At 37.5% G+C, this 24,676-nt stretch overlaps 1 protein-coding gene across 1 annotated transcript; it reads left to right on the top strand.

The window, feature by feature from the left end:
• Positions 1–181: 181 nt before the first annotated feature.
• Positions 182–24,613, top strand: LOC138335529 (uncharacterized). Its single transcript, XM_069284700.1, has 9 exons — positions 182–374; positions 3,970–4,020; positions 5,194–5,523; positions 21,556–21,831; positions 22,132–22,207; positions 23,258–23,438; positions 23,781–23,849; positions 24,054–24,095; positions 24,500–24,613. The coding sequence occupies exons 1-9, from the start codon at positions 326–328 to the stop codon at positions 24,611–24,613; spliced, it is 1,188 nt and encodes a 395-aa protein (XP_069140801.1). The 5' UTR covers positions 182–325.
• The last annotated feature ends 63 nt before the right edge of the window (positions 24,614–24,676 follow it).

The raw sequence follows: 24,676 nt of genomic DNA, 5'->3' as shown, positions 1-24,676 counted from the left end.
GAATCGCTCTGCTATGGACATAACTGTCAATAAGTTAATATCGACAACAACGTTACATCGAAATACCCGAAACAAAAAATTATGTAAACGTAATTTCCTGGTTAAGACACCGGGTTTTTAGTTGTTACCGAAAGACTACCGGAGTAATAAATGTGCAGTCATGCATAACTAGCCCTGTTATACACAGCCAGTCATTAAAAACATCGTGTGTACAATGTATGGCGGGGTGTAGTTGTACTTCCGGGTGTCGAATTGAAAGTCTGTGTTTATAAACTGTATAGGCATTCAGTGCACTCATTACGAGGACAAATGAAACTATGCCAAGATGGGGACAACTTTGTTGATAATTCTCATTCTACTTCTCTCTGTATACGGTAAGTCACATAGAATTGACAATAAATATGCTTTTGTAGGCTGCATTACGATCAATAAATGACAAATTGTGTATTAGGAAATAGTACCTCATTAAGGGATAATGTTTTCTATTACACGAGTGAGGAAACTGCACACCAAATATGTTATAACGATTCATCAAATTATTCTGATTCTAAATATTTCTCCGTCATTTTTGAGTACATTAGGATTATAACTGATCATTTGGGGGAGTAAAATGATCTATATTAAATAATTGTCCGGGTGATTTTCACTGCCTATCACCACTGCCTAATCTCTGAGGATGTATTATTGTTTGCTATTGCGATGGTATGTTACTGTGACGTCACATAATCATAAGTAGCAGTGAAAAGTAACCATTCTAGCACCGCAGGAGGTTCCGTCATCATTCAATATTCATTACAATTCTTCTTCACTAAATCGACAAAAACATTCAGCCATTTATACTGTTATTTGTGTCTAGGTTCATAAATGTGTGAAAATTGCTGCACAAAATAAGAAGTTCATAAATAATCATGTGCGAATGGTCCTGTAAGTACATGAAGTTTCTCAAAATATTTATAAAATGGAGGTACATTAATCTTCCTAGAAGGTTTAATGAGTATGATTTGTGAGAAATTAAAACAAGGGCCCAATGGGCCCGAATCGCTCACCTGCAATTTGGTAATCATACATGGTTCATACTTAACAAAAAGAGTAAATAAGAATTTATATCATCCCTAAGCACATTAGAGGCCTCTTTGCCACTTGGTTATTACATAAGTCATTTAAAGAGTTTTGCCTATTTGACCCCTGTGACCTTGAATGAAGGTCAAGGTCATTCTTTTGAACAAACTTGGTAGCCCTCTATCCCAGCATGCCACAGGCCACATATCATGTCCCTATGCCTTTTGGTTTTTAAGAAGTCTTTTAAAGATTTTAGCCTATTTGACCCCTGTGACCTTGAATGAAAGTCAATGTCATTCATTTGAACAAACTCTGTAGCGCTTCGTCCCAACATGTCACATGCCTACTATGACCTTGAATGATGTTAAGGTCATTCATTTGAACAAACTTGGTAGCTCTTGATCCCAGTATGCCATAAGCCCAATATCAGGTCCCTAGACTGTTTGGGTATTAAGAAGTCTTTCAAAGATTTCAGCCTATTTGACCCCTGTGCCCTTGAATGAAAGTCAAGGTCATTCATTTGAACAAACTCTGTAGCGCTTCGTCCCAACATGTCACATGCCTACTATGACCTTGAATGATGTTAAGGTCATTCATTTGAACAAACTTGGTAGCTCTTGATCCCAGTATGCCATAAGCCCAATATCAGGTCCCTAGACTGTTTGGGTATTAAGAAGTCTTTCAAAGATTTCAGCCTATTTGACCCCTGTGCCCTTGAATGAAAGTCAAGGTCATTCATTTGAATAAACTTTGTAGCGCTTCATCCCAAGATGCCATGGGCCCAATATCAGGTCCTAGACCTCTTGGTTATTAAGAAGTCGTTAAAAGATTTTAGCCTATTTGACCAATGTGATCAATGAAGGTCAAGGTCATTCATTTGAACGAATTCGGTAGCCTTTGATCCCAGCATGCCACAGGGCCAATATCAGGTCCAAAGGTCTCTTGGTTATTAAGAAGAAGTCGTTTAAAGATTTTAGCTTTTTTGACCCCTGTAACTTTGAATGAAGGTCAAGGCCATTCATTTGAACAAACTTGGTAGCCCTTGATCCCAGCATGCCTCAGGCTCAATATCAGGTCCCTAGGCTATTTGATTATTAAGAAGAAGTCGTTTAAAGATTTTAGCCTTTTTGACCCCTGTGACCTTGAATGAAGGTCAAGGTCATTCATTTGAACAAACTTGGTAGCCCTCTATCCCAGCATGCCATATGCCCAATATCAGGTCTATAGCCCTCTTGGTTATTAAGGAGAAGTCGTTAAACAAGATATTTAAGCCTATTTGACCCCTGTGACCTTGAATGAAAGTCAAGGCCATTCATTTGAACAAACTGGGTAGCCCTTGATCCCAGCATGTCACAGGCCCAATATCAGGTCCCAAGGTGTCTTGGTTATTAAGAAGATTTTGTTTAAAGATTTTAGCCTTTTTGACCCCTGTGACCTTGAATGAAGGTCAAGGTCATTCATTTTAACAAACTTGGTTGCCCTTGATCCCACCATACCTCAGGCCTAATATCAGGTCCTTAGGCTGTTTGGTTATTAAGGAGAAGTTGTTTAAGGATTTTAGCCTTTTTGACCCCTGTGACCTTGAATGAAGATCAAGGTCATTCATTTGAACAAGCTTGGTAGCCCTCTATCCCAGCATGCCACATGCCCAATATCAGGTCTCTAGCCCTCTTGGTTATTAAGGAGAAGTCGTTTAAAGATTTTAGCCTATTTGACCCGTGACCTTGAATGAAGGTCAAGGTCATTCATTTGAACAAACTTGGTAGCCCTTGATCCCAGCATGTCACAGGCCCAATATCAGGTCCCAAAGCTTGTTGGTTATTAAGAAGAAGTCGTTAAATTTTTTTAGCCTTTTCGACCCGTGACCTTGAATGAAGTTCAAGGTCATCCATTTGAACAAACTTGGTAGCCCTTCATCTCAGCATGCCACAGGCCCAATATCAGGTCCCTAGGCTGTTTGGTTATTAAGAAGAAGTCGTTTAAAGATGTTTGCCTATTTGACCCCTGTGACCTTGAATGAAGGTCAAGGTCATTCATTTGAACAAGCTTGGTAGCCTTCTATCCCAACATGCCACATGCCCAATATCAGGTCTCTTGCCCTCTTGGTTAAGGAGAAGTCATTTAAAGATTTTAGACTATTTGACCCCTGTTACCTTGAATGAAGGTCAAGGTCATTCATTTGAACAAGCTTGGTAGTTCTCTATCCCAGCATGTTACATGCCAAGTATCGGGTCTCTAGGCCTCTTGATTATGAAGCAGAAGTCTTAACAAGACATTTATGCCTATTTGACCCCTGTGACCTTGAATGATGGTCAAGGTCATTTATTTGAACAAACTGGGTAGTCCTTCATCCCAGCATGTCACAGGCCCAATTTCAGGTCTCTAGGCCTCTTGGTTATTTAGAAGAAGTCTGTTAAAGATTTTCACCTATTTGGCCCCTGTGACCTTGAATGATGATCAAGGTCATTCATTTGAACAAAATTGGTAGCCCTTCATCCCAGCATGCTATAAGTCAAATTTCAGGACTCTAGGTCTCCAAGTGTTGGAGAAGAAGTTGTTTAAATGTAAAAGTTGACGCCGGACGGACGGACGGACGACGGATGCTGCACCATAGCATAAGCTCACTTGCCCTTCGGGCAGATGAGCTAATAATTGCGGTTAATCTAATCGCTTTTCATTTTAATCATTGTACTCAGGAACACAATACAAATGTAAGATATAAGGATTTCTCTCATTTCAGTATTGAAGACGTTTGACGTTACACAAAATTATAGACATATAGTTATCAATATACTACTTACCTCACGATTGATGCAAATTGATATTTGATACATTCTAAATCAACAAATAAAGTATTTCTGATGATGCCCCTACTTCAATATTTTACAGACTTATACGTATAATTCACAGGTATCAAAGCAAACAGATGTTCAGATGCGGCAGACAAAGAAGACATCCCACGTGAGTTAATGTTAACTGTTAAACTACATACTTGCATGCTGGTTACATGTTTGCCAGTTATTTGTGTTATGTCTATAGAAGTAAAATAAAAAAATATGTACCTATTCTTATGGTACTTGTTTCTACTACAATATATTTCTATTACATAACCTTTTGTCTTAAAAATGCTGACAGAAACATTTTTTAATGTCAAAAAACAACTAATGATAAAAATAATGTAATTCGATGCAACTTCATGTCGGCATATAAATGACTCTTTGTGCAAAACGTAGCATAGAAATTCCAGAATCATGCTCTCATGTTGGGTTATTTTAGGTTATATTTAATGAAATACTTTATCATAGCTATTATGAATAGATAAATCAACATTCCATTTCTTGTAATCTGACAAAGAGAAAAGGTGAGCTGTAATCAGATCATCCTTTTATCACCACTTTGGTATAACAGCTTTTATAACATTGACGTATCTGAACCACGTGACGCATGCAATTTTGTACTGGATAAAAACTAGATGTGGTTATATGCAATTGGAATGTGTTCATCGAGCAGTATATTTTTCATTTAGTAATTTAGTAGTAATACACTTATATCACGCTCCGCAGACTCTCGCTTAAATTTGTTTGTGTTGGGTACATACGCAACCATCTTCGATACTCCAGAGGTTCGATCACTTACGATCTTTACACCTCTGGACCATCTCATAGTAAAACTGAAGGCAGCTCAGTGGAAATAAAATCTGAACCAATCACATGCCAGCAAAAACATCTTTGAAGACTACAGATAAAGCGACGCCTAACTTCAAAGTCATACAGTCAACCACAGTGTACCGTTTTACGGACATCAAAGGCGTAAATTTCTTGTTCTGTTCTGTTGCCTCAAGTTTTACTATGAGATAGTCAAGGGGTGTAGAGATAGTAAGTGATCGAATCACCTGGAGTATCGAGGATGAAAATCAGAACAAAATTAAAATCTAAAACATTGACTATTTGGTTATCATTATTAAGGAATTTAAACATGCTTACAAAAACACGTTATCCCTTAATATTGGACTTGTTTTTTTTAAACTTGATCAAACTGTCAAATTTTTCATCCAAAAACATTCAATAACCAGTCAGTTAAACGTTAACAAGATCAAAGTACTATCAACTACAATCTGGCTTGGTTTAATCCTAGACATCCGGATGTGTGAGGATGGAAACGTGACGTCAGATAGAGTGATACTGGACACACATGAGGCCGAGGATACAGGGGAGATAACTTGTTCTTGTATTGTTAACGCTACATCCATCATTGAAATATACATAGAGTATTACGGTGAAGGGTTAAACCCCAATACATCCAGTTGTGGTAGCGAGGTTGTGGTTCCTAAGAGTGGCTCTGTAGAGGAAGACATACGCTATCAATGTAACACATCCCCTGTTCGAACTTTCCATATAAGACCAGTGACTATAACATGGAACAGGGGATCTAGCGGAGACTCAAAGTACTGTCTTAATGTTACAGGTAAGTATGTCATCATACACACTGGTATCTAATATAGGCATTGTTAATGGCACAATGGGAGTTAATAGTATAACAGCAGTTTCTACCTGGTTAAATAGGGCGACTTAGAAATTCAAAATGTAAATTAGATATGGTAGAAGCGGATCGATAACTGATAGCGGTTTGCTTATCTAAATATATTTTATATGTCAACACTTTCAAGTCGGTTGTTCAAAATAGGACCAACGAACTGTCGAACTGGGTATCTGTACCTAGTTACCGAACACAATATATGATGATAAAATGTCGTACTTGATTTTTCATATACATGTTTTTTTCCAACCTTTATTAAGAAAATATAGCTTAATCCGTCAATGTCCATTTAGATATACCGCTAACCTACTTTTGTGATTAAGACACACCAAAGTCTATAAAAGCGGTAGTTTCTGCTCCTGCTTAGCGCTCAGCATACAGCAAGTGGGACGACTGGTTCGCCGTTGTCAGTATAATGTTACCGGTTTGGATGTGTTGCTTGGTGTCTTCGGCGGCATGCTTCAGTGATATAGCAATATAAAAAGGGCAACACTTCCACTATACAAGAAGACACAACACGAACATACCACAGTCTCCCAAAACACACACCTCGCACTTTACACACGCTACTTACATGACCCTGGCTGTTAATAGGAAGTTAAAATAATCAAATCAACAAACAAACCAATCGATCGTAGAAAAGATATATACAGAAGGCATCATTGACTTTACAACCATTGTTACAGCGGCGTCGATGTTAGAGAATAATTAATAGATTCTTAACAGATGAACGTCAAAAGAAGACCTTCAATGCAATGAGGACCAATCGGGTCGGTAACTGGATCTTAGCAATTAAAACTCAGGGACAACCGGGTCGGGTTCACTGGTATTTATTCACCATAAATATTGTACTGCCTGCATGTTGGCTCATTGGTCCATATACAACAATGGATGTACGTACATGTATCTGCTTATTGATATAGATATAGATAGATAGACATGTAGATAGATAGAACCCTGAAACATATAAATAAAAGTACATTAGGATCGCTACCATAACTAACATACAATACTCAACGTGTACACTAGACAAGTTATCCCTATCGAAATATCACAGTTATATAGATACAAATACATAAGTAAAACTCTATAATTTCCTATCAGTAAAGGCAGTTACCATTACCTTACAACCATGCATTAGCATGATAGATAAAGAGAAATGTTTACCCTATACTCTATAAATATGCATAAAGAGTACAATATACACAAGGGGAGGTAATCCGCTTGTCAGGTAACAAGGGGAAGTAACCCACTTGTTACGAACAAGGGGAAATAATCCACTTGCACACTTAACACCATTAAAACTAGTACAATATGGAAAATAGATATTATTCCAATATACACATAAATATACCAATTACATTGTGTTACATATTATAGCAAATTCAATAATATCTTACTTTATCAGATTAATATACAAAGCATTTCTAACTATAATGTGTATGTAGCTTACCTCAACTATGGGTAAAGGGTCGCTTATGACTATAATGTATACAGCACAATAGCAGACATCTACATGATTCCACTGAAAGATTTATAAATAAATCAATCAGTAACAAGTATAAAGCCATACACAATTACTTTTAAAACACATACACAAATTACACAGTTACTAAATTCATACTGGATTTAGAGATATGCCAAATGTAAGTTACAATCTATTTCGAATTCCACTCTATACAAAATGTATACACTTTCTCAATAATTAATTGAATAAATCTACATTTCTTAATTACCATACTTTAGATACCAAAATAATATGTAAAAAGATAATATAAAAAGTATTAGACTTACATTTTGGGTTTGTAGCTTATTGGCGCGTATCATGATACAGATCTCCAAAAAGGGAGATGTTGCTCCTTCCCAAGATCTCAAGCTACTGCCTAATTTTTGCACAAAGACTTTCCCTCCAAAAATATATTAACCAATAAGACAACAGGTCAGATAGGTCAGGTCAAGGTCAAACACTGGACTTTACTCTACATGCACCCAGGACATGAACAGTACATTTAATAGTGGACATTCACAAAGACAAGTCACATGACCATACATACTTCATACATACACAGGTAAAATCTATTTATAGCTCACCAGGCAGAGTGAGTGAGCTCACTCTACATATATACATTACTTGTATATCACAGAGCACTTACCACACTCTGTGATACATCATTCAGTGAGACATCAACGTTACATTGACCTGAAAGAAATTACTTAAAAACAAACGAAATTAAAACAATATACAGCCCATGTATCAATATACAATACAATCAAATTAATAATATACAAATTAACTAATTAATAATGGAATAGTTCACTTGGCCACATACACCTCCTTCTTTAGAAAAAACGTCCTCGTTTTTATCCATTTTCCTCTGTAGATTCTTGTTTTGCTCCTGTAATGACACATAGCAACCCATCAGCCACTCTGTCAGATGCTGTGTCGAATGTGCCATCCCGCGCTAATGTTCGTATAAAGTTGGCACGGGTCAACCATTCGGGCTCAGACTTTTTAATACTTTTCTGTGACATAACAAATTCTCCTGTTCTTTGCCATGTTGGAGGTTGTCTGTCGCGATTTGACCTCCTGGCTGGAACTGGGGACTCCACTGCCCCATTTGCCTCGCTCTCGGATTCAGACTCTGCAGCGTCCTGACCATCCGTGATGCCGATCCTAGAATCATGATCCTCATCTTGGGCTTCATGGTCACTTTCCGTTGTTTCATCAACAGAAGGCTCTGGTGAGGACCATTCCCTATGCGCCTCCAGTTCTGTATTTACAGCAACCACCATGTCATCTTCAGACTCGCTGTCAGCGTTCTGGATTTCTGGTTGTTTTCTTGGATGGCAATTCCGTCTTGGCATCTTTCTAGGCATTGGTTTTGGTGCACTCGGCTCCTCTGTTATTCGAGGCGGAAGGGAACCAATAGGTAACAGGAGATTTCTATATGAAGAGTCCTGATCCGGCCTTCTCCATTCTCCTGTTGAACCTCATATACAGGTATATCCTGGTTGGGTTGCGTGAGGACAATATAAACCTCGTCCTCCCAACGGTTTGCAATCTTATGCTTTCAATCCCATGCTACCCGTTTCACCAGTACCCGGTCACCTTCCTGTATTACCGCACCTCTTGTCTTTCTGTCATAGTACTTTTTCTGTTTTTCTTGGGATTTCTGAGTATGTTCAGAGGCTATCCAGTAAGCTTCCCTTAACCGTTCCCGAAGATTTCTTCCGTAGTCAGATACTGACTGAGATTGTTGGTTAGTGTCCACCCCGAAGGCCAGGTCGATTGGTAGTCTCGGTTCCCTCCCAAACATCAGAAAGAATGGAGATTGGTTGGTAGTTTTGTGACGAGTACAATTGTAGGAATGTACTATGGGTCCGACAAGCTTCCTCCAATTGGCTTTCTCCTTGTTATTGAGGGTTCCAAGCATATCAAAAAGAGTTCGGTTAAAACGTTCACATTGGCCGTTACCCATTGGGTGATATGGGGTGGTCCTTGACTTATCGATTCCTGTGAGTTGGCAGAGCTCATGAATCAGCTTTCCTTCAAAGTTTGCCCCTTGATCACTGTGGATCCGTTTCGGCATTCCATAGTGTATGATAAAATCATTGAAGATAGCATCCGCTGTTGTCTTTGCCGTCATGTTCTTGGTTGGTATTGCTTGGGCGTACTTGGTGAAATGGTCCGTTATAACCAAAATGTGCTGGTACCCTCCCTTGGATGTCTCTAGAGTAGTGAAGTCTACACAGACCAGCTCAAGCGGTTGAGTGGTCTTGATGTTCACTAGAGGGGCCACTTGTTTGGTATGTGCTTTCCTTTTGAGGCACCGATGACAATTACCGACATATTCCTCTATTTCCTGATACATGTTGGGCCAATAGAACCTGTCTCTCACTAAGGAGATGGTCCGGTCTCTAGCAGAGTGTGCCATGGTATCATGAAGCCCTTGTAATACCTCCATCTTCAGCTTTTTGGGGATAACCAGCTTATATGACGGTCCATCATCGCCAACCACCTCCTTATAAAGCATCCCTTCTCTCATCTTCAGTTTCCCGAAGGTCTTGTAAAGAGCGGCTTCTGCTTTCGGGACATCTTTCCATCTGGGTTTTACTCCCGCTTCAACATGAGGGATCCATGAACTGAGGACTGGGTCCTCTAACTGTATGATCCTCAGCTCTGTCGTTGACATCTTAGCGAAACTCATGGATGGTACATCCTTTTCTTCATCAGGGTCTGGTGTTGTGTGTGACAAACATAAACTCTCCACGTAGGGATTAGGCTGCATGACTCCACAAATGGCCCTCACAGTGTCCGTTGATATGGTCTGTGGTAGTCGAGAGAGACCGTCTGCATCTGGATTGCTGACCCCTGGTCGGTATACTATATTGAAGTTGTATGAAGAGAGGGCCGCTACCCATCTATGCCCTGTGGCATCGAGTTTCGCCGTTGTTAATATGTACGTTAATGGATTGTTGTCTGTCATCACTGTGAAGTTCTGTCCATATAGGTAGTCGTGAAACTTCTCGCAAAGTGCCCATTTAAGAGCCAGAAACTTTAGCTTGTGTGCCGGATAGTTCCTCTCAGATTTACTCAAACCCCTGCTGGCGTATGCGATAACCCGTTTTCTTCCTTCCTGTTCTTGATAAAGGACAGCTCCTAGGCCTTTAAGGGAAGCATCAGTATGAACTTCGAAAGGCTTCTTAAAGTCCGGGTATCCGAGAATGGGCGGAGAAATCAATGCATCCTTGAGTGCTGTGAAGGCATCCTCTTGCTCGACTTCCCATTTCCATTCTCGGGGTGGCAATGCCTTCAATTTCCCTTTACCATTCGTCTTCTTAGGTGTAGGCATTAAATCGGTTAGGGGTCGGGCTATCTTGGAGAAATCCTTTATAAATTTCCGGTAATATCCTATGAATCCGAGAAACTGCCTCACTTCCTCTGGAGTACTAGGGCGTGTCCATGTCTTTACCTTCTCCACTTTGTCGGGGTCCGGCTCTACTCCATCTGCTGAGACAATATGTCCGACATACTTGACTCTCGGCATGAAGAAAGCACATTTCTTCGGAGACAGCTTCAAGTTTGACTTTCGAATCCGCTGCAGTACTTTCTCCACCCTCAGTATATGTTGCTCGTAAGTGTCGGAAAAGATGATCAAGTCATCCAGATAAATGAAACAATACGTTAAATGAAGGTCTCCCAGGCATTCCTCCATAAGGCGCTGGTACGTCGCTGGTGCGTTGGCCAGTCCAAATGGCAGTCGGTTAAATTCATAAAACCCAAGCGCTCCAACGGTAAATGCTGTTCAGGCCTTATGATTCTCATCTATTTCCAACTGGTGGTATCCGGACTTCATATCAAGCACTGTGAAGTATTTATTTCCAGCTAATGAGTCCAGGATATCTTCAATTCTTGGAAGTGCGTAGGCGTCCTTTATGGTTCTCTGGTTCAATTGTCTGTAGTCTACACACATCCTAAGCTTCCCATCTTTCTGGCGGCATAAGACTACATTGGACGTCCATGGTGAGTGGGATTTCCGTATAATACCTGCTGCTAACAGCTGCTGAAGATTACTGCGAACCTCGTCAATCATGGATGGTGGTATCCTTCGGTGTCTCTGTCTGAAAGGTATACCATCCGTTACCTCTATCCGGTGTTTGACTAGCCGGGAATGGCCAATATCCAGATCATCTTTAGAAAAGACGTCATCAAACTTACAGATGAGATCCTTCCCCTTCATCAACTGCTCCGCTGTTAGGTCCTCTGTGCTAATACCAACTGGTATGTCCTCTAGATATCTCAAGTCCCTATGTTCTTCTGACGTGGTCTGGATCGTCTCTACGGTCACTGGTTGCAGCTCACATAGTAACGCATTGGGAGATATGGTTACCGTTCGAGTACTGACGTTGGATATCTGTACTGGTATAAGTCCTTTGGCGTCTCGATTGTATGGCACAAGGGCGGGTGTGATGTCCAAGTCCTCAGTAATAACGGCTTCTGGTGTAGGTTGTAGTATAGCGCAGACCGGCAAGTAAGGGAGCTTCTTGTCCATAAAACCCTGTATGGTTATCGTGGTGTTAGGCATGACTGTGATGCGCTTGAACTCTGCAGACCTCATAAGTGCTAGCCGGTTACTGTGACGCTCTAACTGTCTATCCCTCAGAAGCATGCAACGGAACGCTAAGTACCAAGGAGTCCTAAGACTAGCTGTCTGAAGAAATCTTTATCCCTTCGTTTCAAGGAGTTCCTCCATGATAATGTTCAGAATGTTGGTGCCCAATAATATGGGTACTGATGAGTTGTATCCGCTATCGGGTACCACTAGGAACAAACATCGATAGTCATTGTTGTGGCATCCTGTGACAGATGGGGTTATGTTAGCTTCGATGTAGCCATAATAAGGCAAGGCCTCTCCATCCGCACACTCCACGTGTAGGACATCTTTCAATGACTGTATAGGCTGGTCCTTAAAATTCGTCTCGTAAAAACTGTGGCTCAATGTTGACACTGTAGATCCTGTGTCCAAAAGGGCTCTTGTTTCCACTCCTTCCACTAATAATGTCGTCTCATTGGGTTGTCCCACAAGACCTTCTGTGTCCCCAGAAGTTCCACTGGCCGGGCTACTTTTACAAACACCTACAGCTTGCCCGAACCTGCAGGTGCGTTGAAGTTTAAAGGTTTCCGTTGGTGATCCAATCGGACACGACAATTAAGTTTCAGGTGACCCACCTGTCCACATCTCCAGCATGTCCTTTCCTCTCGTCGCTGAGTAGGTGGCTGGTCTGTCCTCTTACTCTTCCCCGTTTCCCTTCCATCCTTTTTGTCTTGCCAGGCTCTCACCTTGGACACTTCGGTGCTGAGCTGATTGATCATTGCCTTTAACTCTTGCATCTCAGATGAAGCATGTTCCGGGGTGTCTGCAGATGTACTGGCCATCTTGGATACAGCTTTCTTGGAGGTAGCCTCCGGTTCCATTTCTTCCTTCTCTACTTTACGTACCGCTGCCCTCAGCTCATCAAAATCCTGAATGCTGTCATACTTGTGGGCTGTAAGTAGTCTTAGTGGCTTCCTGAGACCCTTCCAAAATATCCTCCTTAAAAGCATACTTGCCTTTGATGGGTAAGATGTACTCCCCTTCTCGTGTGGCCTTGGTGAATAGCTTCTCCAGTCTGCATCCCCATCTTGTAGCATCTTCATCATTTCTCTGATGCGCTGTATATACCTCCTGCATAAGGTCGTCTCCTTGCTCATCTGCCTTATATATGCCATCCAGCTTATCCAAAACCTCTGCCAATGTGGCGTCATATCCCACAGTCATAGCCACCTGTCCTGCCTCACCCTTTAACGATCTCCTTACAGCCTGGAGAATAGTGGGGCGCGAGTGCTGTTGATCCCTTAAGTACCCATCTACCTCATACCGCCACTGTTCATATGTGGTGTCCGCCTTACCTTTCTCCCCGGAGAACGTTGACAGCCTAGGCATCTGTTGGTGAACTGTTATAGTCTGAGTAGGCTTCTGTATGGGTTCTACCCGAGGCTGACTAGTCTGTTGCTGGTTGGTTTGCCGATTCCATTTTGCTCCTTGCAAATTCGAACATCCACAGTTCCAGGTCAGCAGGCGACTCAAACTTGGGCTTCACTCCTAATTTGGAGAAGGCATCTAACAGTGCTGCTCCCTCATCACTCGACTCCATCTCTTGCTGTTGCTGTTCCTCCACTGCTCGATTCTCGGAATCTGACATCTTTAGTAAATTTGAGGGGTATAGAAGGACAAATGCCAATAATAGAGATATAATATAAAACAATACAAAATGAACCCAAGTCATACGCACTGAAAATCAAAGTCTGAATAGATCAAAAATGCTGCGCGCAATGACAGAAGTGGCTGGAATATAAGCAAATGTACACAATTTCCACCAAAATAAACATTCGTGTAACAAGGCAGTGAAATAAATATGAGTCTAACACCTGCAATGAAGATGAAATAAAGGAAGACAACTCAGCACATATATATCAAGTGATAGAATAACACGCATATACCTGTACTACCTAACCTGCAAAAGAACACAAAGTACAAACACAGAACACTGAACATGTAACACCACAACACCCGTTACCTCACACATACAATACATGTAATGTACACAGGGCTGTGTCTCTGTTGTAGTCAGGTGTTGTCAGGAAAAAACTATAAATCCTATCCAAAAGACGTTCCCAAAAAAACAAGTACCACTATAATTTATAGCAAAGGAAAAAACTAAGAGAAATAACAAAAAAAATAATTTAGCGAAGAAAGTATCACTAACTGTCTGCCAACAAACCCGAAGTCTAATTGACAACAAAAAAAGTTCAAATTAGTAAAGTGTAAGCAAAATGAAATTAGAAAAAAAAATATTTCATCAAAGTTTACATGATATATAAATGACTAGTAGCAAAAAAATCAAATTGACCAAAGAATTATCAAATAAACATGTAAATCAATATTAAAGAATAATTTTCCTATCTAAATGTTCAATCACAGCTGGTTAACTTTATAATAAATGTTCTTTTCACAAATCAAGCACTTCTGGATCCTCCAACTGAATCACATGTAATTATAATGTATACGCATAGGGATACATGTGAACTGAAAGTTCGGGGGTCAAGGTCACATCAGCAATCATGGTTAGTTCCATGGTCACCTCACTGCGGTGGTCTATCAATACAGAAATAATGTAAAGTTCAGTCTTGATCAACATCACCTACCGTATGCTGTATCACAAAGCGAGTGGACATCATCGGGCATCGGGTTCACCTCTATATAGAATGTAAGGTATATTCCAAATGAAATATATGTATGTCCAACAAGCTAACTATATATCCAAACACAGGACTATATAGGCACTGCACAATTCACATCAACTTGTCCATCAGGAATATATAGTAACTTGAAAACTCCAACTGAATTCCTCTCATGTTCCATGCAGGTCCTACATGGGCGCCAATTTGTAACCGGGTTGCGAACTGGATCTTAGCAATTAAAACTCAGGGACAACCGGGTCGGGTTCACTGGTATTTATTCACCATAAATATTGTACTGCCTGCATGTTGGCTCAGTTGGTCCATATACAACAATGAATGCACTATCTGCTTATTGATATAGATATAGGATATAGATAGATAGAACCCTGAAACATATAAATAAAAGTACATTAGGATCGCTACCATAACTAACATACAACACTAAACGTGTACACTAGACAAGTTATCCCTATCGAAATATCACAGTTATATAGATACAAATACATAAGTAAAACTCTATAATTTCCTATAAGTAAAGGCAGTTACCATTACCTTACAACCATGCATTAGCATGATAGATAAAGAGAAATGTTTACCCTATACTCTATAAATATGCATAAAGAGTACAATATACACAAGGGGAGGTAATCCGCTTGTCAGGTAACAAGGGGAAGTAACCCACTTGTTACGAACAAGGGGAAATAATCCACTTGCACACTTAACACCATTAAAACTAGTACAATATGGAAAATATATATTATTCCAATATACACATAAATATACCAATTACATTGTGTTACATATTATAGCAAATTCAATAATATCTTACTTTATCAGATTAATATACAAAGCATTTCTAACTATAATGTGTATGTAGCTTACCTCAACTATGGGTAAAGGGTCGCTTATGACTATAATGTATACAGCACAATAGCAGACATCTACATGATTCCACTGAAAGATTTATAAATAAATCAATCAGTAACAAGTATAAAACCATACACAATTACTTTTAAAACACATACACAAATTACACAGTTACTAAATTCATACTGGATTTAGAGATATGCCAAATGTAAGTTACAATCTATTTCGAATTCCACTCTATACAAAATGTATACACTTTCTCAATAATTAATTGAATAAATCTACATTTCTTAATTACCATACTTTAGATACCAAAATAATATGTAAAAAGATAATATAAAAAGTATTAGACTTACATTTGGGTTTGTAGCTTATTGGCGCGTATCATGATACAGATCTCCAAAAAGGGAGATGTTGCTCCTTCCCAAGATCTCAAACTACTGCCTAATTTTTGCATAAAGACTTTCCCTCCAAAAATATATTAACCAATAAGACAACAGGTCAGATATATAATGTAGGTCAGGTCAAGGTCAAACACTGGACTTTACTCTACATGCACCCAGGACATGTACAGTACATTTAATAGTGGACATTCACAAAGACAAGTCACATGACCATACATACTTCATACATACACAGGTAAAATCTATTTATAGCTTACCAGGCAGAGTGAGTGAGCTCACTCTACATATATACATTAGTTGTATATCACAGAGCACTTACCACACTCTGTGATACATAATTCAGTGAGACATCAACATTACATTGACCTGAAAGAAATTACTTTAAAACAAACGAAAATTAAAACAATATACAACCCATGTATCAATATACAATACAGTCAAATGAATAATATACAAATTAACTAATTAATAATGGAATAGTTCACTTGGCCACACAATGAGGACCAATCGGGTCGGTAATTCTGACAGAGAATACAGTTGGTAGTAGACTAAAGGTTACACATTGTGCACACGGTGTGAACTACGAGTGGACACGGAGTGCACGAGGTTTAGACTACAGGTAGACACGGAGTGCACGAGGTTTAGACTACAGGTAGACACGGAGTGCACGAGGTTTAGACTACAGGTAGACACGGAGTGCACAAGATTTAGACTACAGGTAGACACGGAGTGCACTACGTGTGAACACGGTGTCCACTACAGGTGGACATCGTGTCCAGGTAAAATGTCCACTACATTAAGACCACAGACAGACTAGATGATGTGCCACAGAGATATGAGAAAATATGTATTTATTCTGCAGTCTATATGGACTTTGACAGATAGAAATATTTATTGCGATCAGAAACATAATATTTATTGCAACATAAAATTGCCGTTAATTACTGGAAATCATTCGTACTGTACGGTAAACCACGGTAAACCACGGTAAAACACGTACTGGTTATGTCTCATCAATGGATAGTTCAAGTCCGCATTTTCCCAGTAAAAACTATTTTTCTTAGCTAGTGATATGTAGTTTAAAGATGAAATTCTTTTTTCGAACGCATAAATTGATGAACCTTGCAGGGAGTAAGATTTTCAGTGTTAGCAAATCGTCGCCCAAGAGATATTTTGATCGGCAAAATATTTTGATTAAAAAGGATATATTGATGGGCATAATTAAAGCAAGGACATCATGATAAACATAAACAAATTAAATTCTTCATAAGATGTTTAACTATGTATGCATTGAATATAGTTTTCTAAACGGCAAGGTGCGCGAAATAGTTTTAATCCTGTCAAATGTATAATACGTATACATTTGCTACATAGAACCTGGCGCGTTGCAAAGCATTGAAAATATGTGAAATCGTCCATAGACGTTAAAAATCGGCATTCGTCCATAGACGTTAAAAATCGGCATTAGAAATTACATTTTATTGTGTCAACCGATTGAGGAACCTGTAAGCACTGGCTTATAGAAAGCAAAAATTTAGTATCAACACTGTTCAAAGTACCGATCGGAAAAATGTAGGTCACATGCCTGATAATAAATTAAACAGACAATCAAAATAAATCCAACTTCTACCCATTTAAACTGTAGATTCATAGTTGTTGATTAGATTCTGAATTTGTCACAATTATTTTAATCCTAGAAACTCTGATAATTTGACAATATCCTATTCTGACCTTGTTTACAATGTGTGATCCATACATGTATACATAGTATATTGTACAAATATGCCTGCTCGAAAGGTAGACCCCTAGGCTAGGACTGCAGTTGCCATGGTCACTTGGACTTCATACTGTTCCATCAACCACACGGATATGATAATCTAAATTACCTAACATTGGTCAGAGTGGGGCCAGGGGCCTGGGGCCTTCTTTGGGCACCCTTCAATATGTTCAGTCAAGTGTATCACAGACTAACAACACCTGTATACATGAAGTACCTTATCCCAACCCCAGGAGGTCCATTTATAGCATGCTGTACTTAGGCGGCAGCCTCTCTACACATACATTGTACTCATCACACAAATACGAACAGTTATACAACAATGGTAGTCAATAGGGATATGTATTTTTACTGGTAGTGCATTTTAATTTATTTGATAATGAAGCTTTATATATTAAAATAAAAAATAATCAAAATACCAAGTGTATAATTAACTAAAACATTTATTTCAAAATTATTGGAAAATCATATTTCATCCAATATCTTTTCATTAATTTAATTTTTTTTACACTGGCTTTTTACATATATCAGAAACCTGATTATCATGACTATGTATATATAAAATACCATATTACAATGTTGAATAAGTACATAATCTAAATTAATTTTGATTATAATATATACATGTATTATTGGTAAATTCAAGGTTGTGACAGACATGCTTGATTTACGCATTGTACAGCTCCCGTCAGCTCCACTTCAAGGCTGTCTGTCATGACAATAATTGAGGTGTATTCAGCATCACTTACTATATGTTTTGCCAGCTAGTTTTTACCTCATCCCAATCTACCCCCCCCCCCCTCCCCCGGGAAATGGTGTACATGTTTACCCAGGCTCTACAACAAACATGTACATGTATCTAATAAGAATGGTACTTTTGTGTTTCAAACTCACAAACCTATATGATTTTTAAAAGGTAAAGTGTATTTGTTTGTCTTAACAAACTTCCATTGAAACAATTCTAAAATCACATATTATATAAAGATACTGCCTCCATTCTCATAAAGCCGTGCAAACACAGAAGACAACGATTCTGCCCTCTGGCCATCTATCGATGGTCACCTTGAGGTACCTGTATAGCTGGATACTGTGGCTTACCTGTATGTTTGACAAGTTATAATTATTGGACCATGACGCAATATACGGTCAAGATAACTTGCGGGGTTGGGATCATAAACATATTGTGTTTACCGGTAATTAAGAATCAAAACAAACTGAATTGGGTACTTGTAGGTAGACTATACATGTAGCTACGTCATAAAGTTTGAAGTGGATTTATTCTGCATGATCTTTTAAAGACGTTCAGTTTTTAATAAAGAATATGTAATTAAGCTATTTTTACGTACAATACTTTTAGAACTTGATATAGCAAAGAAAAATATTATAAAAGTGTATATTTTATGAAAGACGATCTACAAGGGTGTCGCTAGAAAACCGATTGATAGGGACCAAATCTTTTTATTTAAAAGCTATGTATTACCCGGTATATGATTGTATTACTAATAGCTTAAATTATAAAAGAACAAGTGTCTCAAAAGCACAATATATATAGGACTGGTTTTTGCCGTAGCTGCAAGATTGTAGCTCAAAAGACTTTTAGACAGAAAATGGTGTCGTCTTAGTAGGCCGGGTACGAATATTCGTTTCTAGTTTTTGCCGCAATTCAAAGTTGTTTTTGACTTATATTTACTATTTCATGTAAAATTTAATGCAATTTACCCATAAAACATTGACTTTTGAAAACGTAATATAGAAAATTTAAGATATGAAATGGAAACTACTGATATAACATTAAATAGACATATACTTAATGAATACAAATTAATCTTTATTACTTTTGCAGTGAAAAGGTTTTATTCATGTATACTGAAAAAATATCGTATTATATAGTTATATATACTGTACATTAAATTGTAGGTGTAATTTAAAAAAAGAAACACTAAAAAATTATAACTATGTATTATTTTAAATTGAAGAACGTATTCTTCCCCGATCCCTAACTATAACACATCACCTTGTCTGTCTAAGTCTGAATGTACCTGGACACCATGTCCACCTGTAGTGGACACCGTGTTCACACGTAGTGCACTCCGTGTCTACCTGTAGTCTAAATCTTGTGCACTCCGTGTCTACCTGTAGTCTAAATCTTGTGCACTCCGTGTCTACCTGTAGTCTAAACGTAGTGCACTCCGTGTCTACCTGTAGTCTAAACCTCGTGCACTCCGTGTCTACCTGTAGTCTAAACCTCGTGCACTCCGTGTGCACAAGGGTGTAACCTTTAGTCTACTACCAACTGTACATGAAAATTAGTACTAGGAAGCTGAGAAAAATGGGCGGAGCTTCCACGTATTCAGAATATGATTAAAAACCATTCGATTGATTAACAACTTACCTTTCTGATTTACATCCAATGTGCTTTTATAATAGATTTTTGGTATGAAGATCGACACCTGATTGGATGAATAGCTATATATAGTTGACTGTAACTCCTCTTAACGAGGCTCGGAGATGTTTGTATTGTATTGAGCCGCGGCATACGTATACATTACCGTAAATATTGACGCCACGTCAATGTGATTGTTCCATGACAGCAGAATAACCAATGATATATCACGATATCATTATTTTAGGATTTACTTGAATGTTTTTTATGTTACGGAGATATAACACAAACATGTGAGTATACTCTAAATAAAACCGCGAAGCGTATTATGATGAGAGTATACTAAGATTTGTTATATTTCTTCAGAGTTTATAATTCATTTGGGACTCTTTGTCCATTAAATCATTACACAGTTATATCAACCAATCAGAAGCGATGTTAAGTGTAGCAACGTTTTCTTTTCTTTTATGGGCTGATAAAGTAAATGTTAAGGCAATCCAGATTCTAATTAAAACAATTTCTAAGCAAAATTGAATTATAAAGTAATAATGATAATTTTCAAATATATGGTTATTGACTTAATGCCAATGTAATCTGCAATATATGTTCGCTTAGAACGGGCAAAAAATACAGAATACTGTAGAAATACAGCGGAGACAGCCATTTCGTCAATTTTGATCTTACCGATCAAAATTGACAAAATAGACAAAACACAAAAGATAAAAAATATGTAGATGTATCAAATAGTTACAAGTGTAATCAATGAATGAATGATTGAAGGCAGTGCTTTGACACATGTAGGCTATAATTATTTTAATCACAAATAATAATGCGGTGACAAAAGCGATACATAATACATGTATACATATGGAATTATAAGAAATTAGAAAGTTTTACACACGTTTTCATGTCCAGCTCGCGAAAATTAGATTCGTTAGAAAATAATTTTCTCGATTGAAATCAGAATCGCGTTTTTTTCTTCCTTATTTAGAACTTAAAACAGTTATGCGTTTGAAGGCTCCCAATGTTTGGGTCGTGGAATGAGCCTTCTCTAATGTAAACAATCCCTCATTCTTTTGTTACATACATGTAACCACGAACGAAACAAAATATGGCATCTTGTACTTTCCTTATGAAACATATAATATGAAATACAACAAGTTGTATTGACAAATTTCATGTAATTGCTTAGTATTTTAATTGATAACGTTGGAATACAAATGGTATAGCAATACGATTAACGAAATGATTTTAGGCAAGACAATTTACCTAATAGGTAAACACATAATGTTTGTCACATTTCATTTTTCATTATTGCTCTATGACAGAAAATAATTCTTTCTTACGGGGAATCGTGAATGTCTCACTAACTTTCCCCGATGAGATCTTAAATACACGTATTTTGAATTCCAAATTATTTATTTCCAAAATTGCTCTCTGAATTATGAAATCAACTCACTAGTAAAGTAAACATAGAAATGTGGTGATGGGGGAATGTCATCTATATCAAGATATTATGACACATCGGGATATTTTAATCTTTAATATGTAATTCTAGGACAAAACACAATCAATATCATAATTTACTTGGATACAATTACAGTTACAAAAATCAATACTTTCCATGTATCTCTGATTTTACTAATTACACTGTGGCAAATCGCCTCAGAACTGTGTAATAAACTAATAATTTGGATGATAACAATGTATAGTTATATGCTATTAACCAAATTTTATCTTCATCTAGGAGGTGTAATTATACCAAATACCACGTTCACAATAAGCTGCGTAAAGCCAGTGAAAACATCCACTCCCACACTGACTAGTGTAAGTACGAAAACAGAAACGACAACCCGGACAGAGTCTACAACTAATAACGTGACCATATCCGCTCAAGAATCACCCGCTACTAGCCAGAGGACTGTTTCAGATCTAGGTAAAACCACAACTGGCCAGTCAACGGTACCAACAACGTCTAGTGAACCGGGTAATGCACCACCACAGACTGGAGACAGCTTACCTTGTAAGTGGTAGTGTATGTTAGCATAAGTTATAGGTTTAGAATACATACAAATTACTTTATGTAACAGAAATGGCTTTGATAACTGTTTATATGGTATTTACAATTGCTCTAGTTATGAACATTGGTAAACTATAGGACGCGATCGTATTGCTTTGCTCACCTTTTGGATAACAAAGAAAAGTGTTTACAACAAATAATTAAACTGAACCCAAACTAATTCACAAAAATATATGTAGTAATCCGACAAAGTGACAGTAATTACATTATTCATACAGATAACAAGAATTACTACTTTTACAGTGATTATAGTGATTCCAGCTGCCGCAGGAGGACTCATACTCATCATCATTATAATTATCATTGTCGTATGCTGCAGGTAGGTAGTATATATCAAACATATAGTATCAATACTTTTACATGGAAACTATTGCAACACGCCTGGGAATTGTAAGTGAAATTCCACCACTTCTGATACTTTTTCCAGAAAAAAACAAGCAATTTAATAGTTTGACATCCAAATTGAATTGATAAAAAATCTTGAATTTGAGTCATTTTCTGGTCTCACATTGTTCAGCTGTTTACTAGATATATATCTGCTATGTAAGTTCATTTGTAAAAGAACTTAGATTAATTATAAATAATGTGATGATAATATCTAGTCTCATAGGTATTAATTAACAAAAAAACATGTTGCAAAGAATAGATAAAATATTGGTTTATTTTAAACCAATTTATTATCAATGTATCATTTCATAAAAAAATCACTATCACCCGGCTTATGGCTATTTCAGTTGATGAGAATTGATATTCTTTTAGTTGCTAATATTTTTTTTTCTTAACCCAACACCGAACCCTCACCCGTCACCCATCCCATCACTCCCCTGACACACACAACAAAAACACAACCCACTACACATGGTTTGTGAAATGTACTCTTTGTATTAGTCTCCCTAATTTCAAAACATTTGTTATCCTCTAATTGGAAACTTTGAAATCACATAGGGTACATATATTTCTATGGCAACGTCTTATAAGAAATACCCACATACATGTATGTGTTTACAGAGTTATTGCCCTTTGTTGATATTAATCAGAATTTCCACTCTATTTCATCTTCATTTCTTAGCTTGTTACATCCTACAATTTTTCTGTGGCTGAACTCTAGCTAGGAAATGTTGATTATAGATTGCATCAGTCTTTATATTGTGTATGATTCTTTGGAATTTGGCTAATTATGATTCATAATTATAATAATTCATCTAAATTTTCTGTTTTCATTAAACCATTCTTATTACAATAATTTTATGACTTGAAAAAAATGAGTAACTTTCTCTTTGATCATGAGATATTTTGGATATAATCAATGTTTTCTCTTTTTGTTTTAAGCCTTCTAATGAATATACAAAAATCTATTGACTGATGAAAGTTTGTTTAACCTCCATTTAGTGGAAAGTGGTGTAGGGTTTGACCAAGTAGATGGAAGGATAGAAGAAGAGGAAGAGGAAACAGTTGGACCACAATGTAACTATGTAGTGGTCGCTTCCCAGGACAAACTCCAGCTGAATGTTACACCACAGGCCATACTTGTACTAACAGACATATCAAAGGTTTGGTTTTATTCTGCTTAAAAATCATTCAGCTACTAGGGCCAATCAAAGGTGAACTAATCACCTAGTTTATGGAACTGGTTGTTATGATTTGTGGCTGATGATAATTTTAAATAATAATTTAAAATGACATCACCAGGTACATATTTCGGTTTCTGATAGTTTGTCTAAGATTTTAATTGGCATGAAGTTTGTTTTTCTTGGTAATTTAATGCATGAATTTGATAAAAACTGGGTTGAAATCCAAGTAGCTATTTTTATTGTGATATATTTAAAGAATTAATTCATCTTTATTCGTAGCCTAGTTGTATTGTGTGTTGATTATTTTTCTCTGTATTGTAGGCCCTGACATCACCAGAATCTCTTGACTTTGACTGTAAAGACTTGCCAGCCTTTGAACTTCATAGCAAGGTAAAATTCTCTTATCAATAAGTTTCAAAGCATTTAATAATCTGTTTAATGTATTATTCTTTAATAAAGAAGACTAAATTGCAAAATTAACTTCACAAATAAAAAGATAGAGCTACCAAATATCTACTCAACTTTGAATGTCAAATATCAGACAGGTTATTTTTTTGTTTTGTTTAATATCAAGTGATGTTTTCTGTGTTTCAGATTGGCATTCATAGTACAGTAACACTTCATCAGGACATCAAGGTAAGCTGGGTAGCTGATGCACAATTTAAAGTTCCGTATTTGATAACTGTAGAGATGAATTTATAAACCTTAATCAAATACCTCCTATAAAACTATTATTAGAATTCAAGTTGTATAAGCATGTCTGACATAGCACTTACCACTACACCTTTTGGTTGCCAGTTTTTGAAGTGGCATCTGTCAGGTACAGGCCATAGATCAGACTATGTTTTTTGTTGATATTTAGCTACAACCAAAAATTGGCACATCCATGAATATAATGTATTATAATTATTTATAACATAGTTATGAATATGATTTTAATTGTCCCTCTATTATCCTGGTAAAATCACCAGTATTTCTTCATACAATGTATATAGTCATTTATGACTTTGATTGAGGTTTTAGAAATTCTCCATTTCTAGCTTTATGATGACAACGTGACTGGCTGTACGGTCAAACGAGCAGGTGACGAGGTCACAGATTTACAGATCATTCCACGGAGTAGTTATAATGGGGCGGACACTATAGACAGGTGAGGTCAAGGTTATGTGGTACCCAAGGTTATAGATCGACAGGGAATATTCTCATTCTGTAATTTG

The sequence above is a fragment of the Argopecten irradians genome, chromosome 1 (assembly GCF_041381155.1).
Source record: "Argopecten irradians isolate NY chromosome 1, Ai_NY, whole genome shotgun sequence".
In the NCBI taxonomy this organism is placed as follows: domain Eukaryota; kingdom Metazoa; phylum Mollusca; class Bivalvia; order Pectinida; family Pectinidae; genus Argopecten; species Argopecten irradians.
This window is presented reverse-complemented; position numbering and strand designations above follow the sequence as displayed.

Coding starts and splice junctions, on each gene's coding strand:
- LOC138335529 (XM_069284700.1), top strand. CDS start 326: ATGGGGACAACTTTGTTGATAATTCTCATTCTACTTCTCTCTGTATAC. Junction 5,524..21,555: donor GTACTGTCTTAATGTTACAG/GTAAGTATGTCA, acceptor ATCTTCATCTAG/GAGGTGTAATTATACCAAAT. Junction 21,832..22,131: donor GACTGGAGACAGCTTACCTT/GTAAGTGGTAGT, acceptor CTACTTTTACAG/TGATTATAGTGATTCCAGCT.